This window comes from Ailuropoda melanoleuca, chromosome 5, assembly GCF_002007445.2.
Source record: "Ailuropoda melanoleuca isolate Jingjing chromosome 5, ASM200744v2, whole genome shotgun sequence".
Classification (NCBI taxonomy): Eukaryota; Metazoa; Chordata; class Mammalia; order Carnivora; family Ursidae; genus Ailuropoda; species Ailuropoda melanoleuca.
The window spans coordinates 54,351,979-54,361,181 of NC_048222.1; the positions used below are offsets into that span (position 1 = coordinate 54,351,979).

The window sequence follows — 9,203 nt, forward strand, 5'->3', positions numbered from 1 at the left end:
GAGGAAGAAGCAGGCTCATAGCAGAGGAGCCCGATGCGGGGCTTGATCCAAGAACGCCGGGATCACGCCCTGAGCCGAAAGCAGATGCCTAACGACTGCGCTACCCAGGCGTCCCTGCTTTTTGAATTCTTAAATCCAAAAGATTTCCTGTAAATACTTCATTTTTCAGTGGATATTATGTATGGTGTTTGAATGTTAAGAAGTGGCAGTCTGACATTCTTAGAATTAAGGGACTGAATTTTTAGAACAATTCTATCTCTTCAAGTGTGATAGATCTACAGGTATCTAGAGAACCTCATGTGAGATGGTTTCTCTCCAAAATGTGTGGGCTTCCTAAGCTTTTCAGTGAAATTTCACTACTCCTTCCTCTTTATTTCCCCCCACTGCTCCTTCCTCTTAATGGAAATACAAATTAAATGAGAAAATAGAAATAGATACCAATAACTTGCTCCAGGACATAGAATTAATAGGCATAGTTCTTAGACTATTATTATTATTATTTTTGCTGTCCTTTTCCTTGCCTCTTCCCCCGTTAGCTCATCTGTTAATATTTTTCCTTCGAGCATGTGTATTTATTGATACAGAGTTAGCACTATGAATTTTTCTTGCCTGTTTTAGTGCCTCTGATATTATTCCACTGCTTTTCATTATTTCTCATCATTTATATAAATTAATGTAGTTATTTATTTTACTCTATTGAATATTTTTGCATTAGGGTGCAGCAAATATCAGTGTGTCTGTTTTCAGGCCAATATCAACATATCTGTTTTCAGCCCATGTAATATCAGACTAGTATAGACATCAAAGATTAAAAATGAGTATTTCTCATTTCTCTCACCAAAACCTTGGTGCTTAGGGGCGCCCGGGTGGCTCAGTCGGTTAAGTATCCTGCCCTTGATTTTAGCTCAGGTCATGACCTGAGGGTCCTGGGATTAAGCCCCTCATTGGGTCCCCATTCAGCGGGGAGTCTGCTTGTCTCCCTCTCCTTCTGCCCCTCCCCCTGCTTACGTGCTTGTTCCCCTCCTTAAATAAATAAATCTTTTTTTTTTTTTTAAGATTTTATTTATATTTGACAGAGAGAGACAGGCAGTGAGAGAGGGAACACAAGCAGGGGAAGTGGGAGAGGAAGAAGCAGGCTCCTAGCAGAGGACCCTGATGCGGGGCTTGATCCCAGAACGCTGGGATCACGCCCTGAGCCAAAGGCAGATGCTTAATGACTGAGCCACCCAGGCGCCCCTAAATAAATAAATCTTAAAAAAAACTCCAAACATCTTGGTGCTTAGAGTACAAAGATCGATGTGTAACAGACTGCTGTTTTTTAAAGGCTTGGTGTATGATGGAAAATAACCTGGACCCTTTGTTTCTTGAGTAATGTTCCCGAGACTAAGATGATCGTTTTTTTGTTTTGTTTTAAGATTTTATTTATTCATTTTTGAGAGAGAGAACACAAGTGGGGAGGGGTGGTGGGGGGAGAGAGAGAAAGACTCTGAAGCAGAGTCTGCACTGAGCGCAGAGCCTGACGGGCTCAATCTCACAACTGCGAGATCATGACCTGAGCCAAAACCAAGAGTCAGATGCTGAACCGATTGTGCCACACAGGTGCCCCTAGGATGACCGTTCTTAGAGAGTTGATGGTATAAGTAATTCTTTGAAGAATAAGGATCCAGGGTGCCTGGCTGGCTCAGTCGGAAGAGTGTGTGACACTTGATCTTGAGGTCCTGGGTTGGAGCCCCACATTGTGTATAGAGAGTATTAAAAAAAAATAAAAAATAAATTATAAGGAACCAGGTATAGTTTATGTATCTCTAGGAGGTCCTCCGTCTTTAAAGCTCCTTCATTGTGTCTTTCATCCCGGTAGGGTAGGACCTAACAGTGTATCCCGTCATAGCATCATTATAATTTGAATCATTTTATAAAATACCATTTTTCAGAATGGCTTCTCAGTTACTAATGACCTGTATATGTGTGCATATTTTTTTGTGTGAGAGGGAGGGTAGGAATAGTATAGATTGTTTTTATCCTTTTGTTAAGGAAAATTTTAAACACATTACAAGTATAGTGAGAACCATATAATGAACTCTCACGTGCCTGTCTACTCACCTCAGTGGTTATCAGTTTGGACAGTCTTGTTTCATCTATATTCCCTAACACACCTTAACCCAGACTTTCGAAACAATCTCAGATATGATATCATAGTTAAATAATGAATATTGATTTCTTTCATCAGCCAGCTTCATGGTTATTTTTTTTCTTTTTTATTTTTTTAGTAATCTCTACACCCAATGTGGGGCTCAAACTCACAACCCTGAGATCAAGAGTCACATGCTCTTCAACTGAGCTGGCCAGGCACCCTCATAGTTGTTTATTTAGTGAGAAATAAAGAGGAAAGGGGAAAAACTGGAGGGGAACCATTAGGACCCTGTTGCAAAGCCAATTGCAGCTAACAGTGGGGATCCAGAAAATCTAAGTGGGAAAAGGAGCTGCTGCTTTTCAGCTTGATGGTGGGGGGATAGGCATAGGGAAGCGTGGGCTTGGATCTGTCAGTTTTCAAAGTATTGACTTTGTTGTCATCTTGATTTATATTCTGTTTATCCTTGTGAGTATATCCTTTTTTAATTTCTTCACTGCCATTTCAGTGGGTTTCCAGGATGCAGCAGTGATAAACCACATGCATTTAATATGCTGTATTTCCTGGTAGTTCCATTTTTTGTTGGTTTTTTTTTTTTAAGTTTTTAAAAAATTTTTTAAACTTTTTTTTTATTTTTTAATTTTTAATTTTGTTTGTATGTAGAGCAATATTGGTTTCTGGAGTAGAATTCATTGATTCATCACTTACATATAACACCCCAACCCTCTTTAATACCTGTCACCCATCTGGCCCATCTCTTACCTTCCTCCCTCCATCAACCCTCAGTTCTCTGTTGGTAAGAGTCACTTATGGCTTCTTTCCCTATCTCCTTTTTTTCTTAATGCCCTTCCCATAAGCCATCTGTTTTTTCTTAAATTCCACATATGAGTGAGATTATATGGCATTTGTCTTTCTCTGACTGACTTCACTTAGCATTATATACTCTAGCTTCATCCATGTCATTGCAAATGACAAGATTGCATTCTTTTTGATGGCTGAGTAATATTCCAGTGTGTGTGTGTGTGTGTGTGTGTGTGTGTGTGTGTGTGTATACACACATCTTCTTTATCCGTTCATCATGGACATTTAGGCTCTCTACATAGTATGGATGTTGTTGATAATGCTGCTATAATTATCACGGTGCATGTGCCCCTTCTCTACCCCTTGTGTCTTACTTACTAGTGCAATTGCTGGATTGTAGCATAGTTCTGTTATTTAACTTTTTTAAGTTAAAAAGTTTTCCAGTCTGGCTGCACATTTGCATTCCCACCAACAGTGTTAGAGGGCTCCCCTTTCTCCACATCCTCACCAACACCTGTTGTTTCCTGTGTTGTTAACTTCAGCCATTCTGACAGGTGTGAGGTGATAGCCCATTGTGGTTTTGATTTGCATTTCCATGATGCTGAGTGATGTTGAACATCTTATCATGTATCTGTTAGCCATCTGGATGTCTTTTTTGGAAAAGTGTCTATTCATGTCTTCTACCCATTCCTTAACTGGATTATTTGTTTTTTGGGTGTTGAGTTTGATAAGTCCTTTATAGATTTTGGATACTGACATTTATCAGATAAGTCATTTACAGTTAGCTTCTCCCATTCTGTAGGCTACCTGTTAGTTTTGTTGATTGTTTCCTTTGCTGTGCAGAAGCTTTTTATCTTGATGAAGTCCCAGTAGTACATTTTTGCTTTTGTCTTGCTTGTGTTTGGCGACATGTTTAATAAGTTCCTGTGGCTGAGGTCAAAGAGGTTGCTGGCTATGTTCTCTTCTAGGATTTTGATGGTTTCCTGTCTCACATTTAGGTCTGTTATCCATTTTGAATTTATTTTTGTGGTGTAAGAAAGTGGTCCAGTTTGATTCTTCTGCATGTTGCTATCCAGTTTTCCCAACACCACTTGTTGAAGAGACTTTTTTCCATTGGATATTCTTTCCTGCTTTGCTGAAGATTAGTTTACTGTTTAAAGATTTATTTATTTATTTTAGAGAGTGATTGAAGCGGGTGAGGAGGCGTAGAGGGAGAAGGAGAGAGAGAATCTCAATCAGACTCCCTGCTGAATGTGGAGCCCTGACACGGAGCTTAATCTCAGGACCCTGAGATCATGCCTGGGCTGAAGAGTTGGATGCTTAACTGACCGAACCACCCAGGCACCCCATTCCCATTGAGTTTTTAATTTCAGTGGTTTTCGTTTTAGAAACTCTTGAATGTTTTCCACATCCACCTGATGTTTCCCCCATAAGCAATCAAGATAAAGTTATACTCTAAACCTCCTCAAAAACCTGGGGTTTTAATCTTCCTAGGGTGCTGCTTTTTCCTTACCCATATTTGGGGAGCTTCCCTGTTTCCCTGGGCAGGGAGGTTTTGATCCCACATTTCTTTGGTTTTTAGCTCTGTAAGAGATCCTGCTTTACAGTGGGAGCCTCAGGTCTACATTGCTACCCCCTGTGGCCTCAGGTGTTACTTCCTGTCCTCATGGCTCTTCCTATGAGCTCTTTCTTAGCATATCCCAGGGCTACTACAGATGTAGCATCAGCTCAGATGCTCTGGCACTCCACTTCTTTTGTGATTCCAGCATTAGGAGTTCAGAAGTTAAGCTAATTGTTTTTCCTGTTGTTAATTTATTCAGCATCTCTAGGTGATTAAAACGAGGGTTTCAGTGTTGTCTGTTTTTCTGTCACTAAGTGTGTGACAGAAATTCTATGATTATATGTCTCTTGAGAAGAAAAGAAGCATAAATTAGAGCATTCTAAGGCACTTGTGTTTTGAACCAGGTAGAAAATACGATAAGATGGAGGATACGCCGGGATGAGGAAGGAAATGAAATCAAAGAAAGCAATGCTCGAATCGTCAAGTGGTCAGATGGGAGGTAAGCCCAAAATGCCTTGAAGAACATTGACATACCTAGAATGTGGCTAGGAGGGGTCAAACTTTAGAAGAAAACCTTATTTGGGGGATATCTCTTATTAAAGTGTTTCCATTGCTTGGTCTCTGGCATTTCATAGAAGACCTGAGAAAAATAAAAAGGTAGTTGAGGGTCGGACGGGCTGGTGAAAGACATTATAAGTAGGCCCAAAATGTGGTCATCCTCTCCGGCCACAGCATAGTAGTTTGGAAATGTTAGACCAGCTCCCCTCCCCGTTGCAAGCTGCTCACTGTAAGGTGACAAGTTAGAAAAACTCAGTACCCGTCAGAGCACGCTTTCCTTCTCAACACGCTTTGTTTGTAAACATAAACATACAACATGCTTTACTCCGTGTAGGTTGTTTCTCACATCATGCCACCTTTTTTCTTGCCTTCTGAACTCCGTGTAAGGAGAGAAAGTAGCTGTTGAATCACAAAGTAAAGTGAAGTGGTAGAATGAAGCTTTATGACTTTAATATGCGAAATGTTCCTTCTTTTCAGCATGTCGCTGCATTTAGGCAACGAAGTGTTTGATGTTTACAAAGCTCCACTACAGGGAGATCACAACCATCTTTTTATAAGACAAGGTACTGGTCTACAGGGACAAGCCGTTTTTAAAACCAAACTCACATTCAGGTAACTATTATCAACTACTATTTTTGTAGAAAAAGCAGTGAATATAGATATTGTCCAAAATACTTGACTCCTGATTGACATAACCTTCTGTGTAGTTCACCAAGGATCAAGGTCTGGTTTTCAGCTCTGAAGCTTCAAAGGCTGTTTTGTCAAGTGCACTAAAAGTTGCTGTTTCACAGGGAACCGGGTCATAATGAGAAAACTCACAAGAGACTGTTATGTAAACTAGTGTTAATTTATTAATTCCAGTGATGTCTGTAACTGCCAGGGGGCCTAGAATACTTGGTGGTCAGTGTATTTTTTTTTTTTTTAAAATAAAATTGATCTGGAGGACTTACTGATAACTGGGGGTTGGTTGTGTGCATGCAATTAGAGGAAGGACAATGAGCTGGGTGTGAAGGCTGGGGTCATCCCATTCTTGAGGCTGCTGTACCCCGTACCTCTCCAGGGATTTGTCCCCAAAGCAGCCTAGGACACTGAGGTCAGCTGGTGAGAGCATTCCCCTTCTTTAGACTGGTAGGCACTACACTGAAATGTTTGTACTTTACTTTTCTGGATTCGAAGCAGACCATCTTGGGTAATGTTTATCTTTAGAGAGGGCGCAGTAATCTTGGTTGTGACTTAGCTTTTTGAGAATTGTAGCGATCAGAAGCAGAGGTTTCAGAATCAGACCTATATGTCTGTCCCATTTCCCTTTGTGTGACCCTGTGCAACTTTCTCAATCTCTGCCTCACTTTCCTGATACGTAAAATATAGTAATTATAGAGTAGCTATGACAGTGAATCATTTAACCCGTAAATGTGAAGCACCTTGCTTGGCACTTTGTTTTCAGTAAATGCTCCTTGAGCCTGTGTATTTACTGATTCTGGAGGGTGATTGTGCCTTGCAGAGACTTTTATTCCAGCTTTTGTTTTTTACTTTACTTGTAAGATACGAATGTTTCAGTGAGCCACAGAATGAAGAAAGCTTGGAATCCCATCACCTAGTATATGCAGTTGAGTGTCCCCACCTATTTTTTTTGGAGAGTGGGAAATGATGTCTGGTCTCTTGTTTTTGTGATGTTGATATGACTGGCTCACAGATGTATGTGGTAAACAGGCATTTTTGCTCATTTCCTGCAGACCTCACTCTACAGACAGTGCCACCCATAGAAAGATGACCCTGTCGCTTGCAGATAGATGCTCAAAGACACAGAAGATTAGAATCTTACCAATGGCTGGTCGTGATCCCGAATGCCAGCGCACTGAAATGATTAAGGTATGTTGGCTAAGCTTTATCCTGGCATTTTTGGTACAGGCATACCTCAGAGAAACTGCAGGTTTGGTTCCAGGCCTCTGCAATAAAGTGAATATCGCAATAAAGTGAATCAAATTAATTTTTTTGTTTCCCAGTACATGTAAAAGTTTATGTTTACACCATAGTGTGCAATAGCATTATGTCTAAAAGAAATGTATATACCTTAGTTTAAAACTTTATNGCACTGAAATGATTAAGGTATGTTGGCTAAGCTTTATCCTGGCATTTTTGGTACAGGCATACCTCAGAGAAACTGCAGGTTTGGTTCCAGGCCTCTGCAATAAAGTGAATATCGCAATAAAGTGAATCAAATTAATTTTTTTGTTTCCCAGTACATGTAAAAGTTATGTTTACACCATGGTGTGCAATAGCATTATGTCTAAAAGAAATGTATATACCTTAGTTTAAAACTTTATTGCTAACCATCATCTGAGCTTTTCAGCAAGTCGTAACCACTCATCACAGATCATCATAACAAATATAATAATGAAAAAGTTTGAAATATTGCGATAATTACCAAAATATGATACAGAAACACAGCAAATGATGCTGGAGAAATTATGCCTATGGACTTGGTTGGCGCAGGGTTGCCCCAAACTTTCAATTTGTTTAAAAAAAAGAAAAGAAAAAAAACCACAATATCTGCAAAAAAAAAAAAAAAATGAGGTATAGCTGTATGTTAAGAATAGCATTTTCCAAAACTTTGTTTCTCAACTCTTCTGACCCACCTTTTCTCGCTGGCGCACGAACACGAAGCTGGATCAATTCCCGAAGCATTTGCCTAACAAGAGTGATGTAGTGATGGTCATAAACCAGACGCAAGGGCTCGGGTTTCTCACCAGGTCCTGACAGTTCAAGAACAAAGTGGTGACTGAAGGGATCTGAACTTTGGTATAGAATTTCAAAGATGATTCAGTGAGCTATGTCTGGCTTAGAATCAGTGAAATGCTAGAGATGTAGTCTAAAGTAGAAAAAAAGTAGACGAGAAGTTTGAGTGGGAACACGCCTAAGGAGAATCGAGCAAAGGTCCATTTATAATGTTCGACCTGTTAGAGTTGCCACAACTGTCAGGTAGGCACAAACTCATCCTGGGGCATAGTCCCTTAGTGATGGGAGTGTATGCTTGTATTGACGCCATTGGCCTTTTGTGCAGCACTTGGCTTTAAGAAGCCGAATGCAGCCGAATAGTTTCATCCTCTGAAACCTGCTAGGCCTCACGCATTGCCCTGCCTGCTTCATGGGATTCCGTTCCCCAGTGCACCAGGGCACAGTGAGGCGAAGACACTCCTGCTGCTTCAGGGCCTTTCTCACCGATCTCACTGTCAGACTCTTTTGATGGCCTGGCCGTGGGCCCCTGCTTTCTCTTCCTCCTTATATTTCATTCATGGAGGCAGGTTAACTAAACCAGATTCATAGCAGTGCCTAACCCAGTGGTGTATAGGCGCATTGGCTTTGGAGCCTGACTCCTTGCTCCGTTTCCCCACCTTTTCTCCTCAAGCCAAGGTAGCTAGAGGAACCTTTAGACTCCGGTCTCAGCATTATTAGAGGAGCCCTCTGGACCACCTTAAAAGATCCCCCAAGCCCTCCTCCACTTCCCCGGTTTCCATGGAAATGCATAAGGAATGAGCTAGTTTGTTCTTAATCCCAGTTGTACCAACAGTGATTTTTTTCCTCTATACTCTGCATAACCTTAATGAAAAATTTGCTGCGTAGAATGCCTAGCAACATGGAGTTGTGTGCGGTGATACAGAGTAATTATATGACGAATTCAAAGAAATGCGTTAATATCCCTGACCTCTCATATTCTGTCTCTACCTTGTAAACGCTTGTGGATTGCCAGGCAGAGGAAGGGTGTGAATGGTCTGCTTTGGGGCTCAGGGACCCTCCCCTACCAGCGCCTCCTCCTCTGTCATCGGGGGCCATGGGGAAGGTCTCTGGGGTGAGGGGCCCAGATAGCACTATCTGGGCACCGTCGTAGTTTGGTGGAGCCCGAGCAAGCCGGGTGTCTGTCTCAGGGCTTAGCAGAGACAGCCTCCCTCACGTGTCCACTGGGCCTGGCTGAGGTTCCTCAGGCTGGTTGCTGCTCTCTGGGCTCTGAGTGGCTGGCAGCACGGGGCACGCTGTGGCTCCCAAGGCCACGTGTGAGCCAGTTCTGATCGGGCCTTTAGTGCGAGGGAGCCTTCTGCCTCTTCACGCTGTATTGCCTTCACACCTTAGAACGAAACTACACAAAGTGATCGCTGTGTG

At 41.6% G+C, this 9,203-nt stretch overlaps 1 protein-coding gene across 2 annotated transcripts in view; it reads left to right on the forward strand.

Moving 5' to 3' along the window:
* The window catches only part of LEO1 (LEO1 homolog, Paf1/RNA polymerase II complex component), a 40,321-nt gene that overhangs the window by 18,406 nt on the left and 12,712 nt on the right, over positions 1-9,203 (forward strand). For both annotated transcript variants that reach the window (XM_034660973.1, XM_034660972.1), the window contains exons 7-9: positions 4,895-4,989; positions 5,526-5,660; positions 6,782-6,917. In XM_034660973.1, coding sequence (XP_034516864.1) covers positions 4,895-4,989; positions 5,526-5,660; positions 6,782-6,917 — 366 coding nt within the window. The remainder of the gene's footprint in view (positions 1-4,894; positions 4,990-5,525; positions 5,661-6,781; positions 6,918-9,203) is intronic.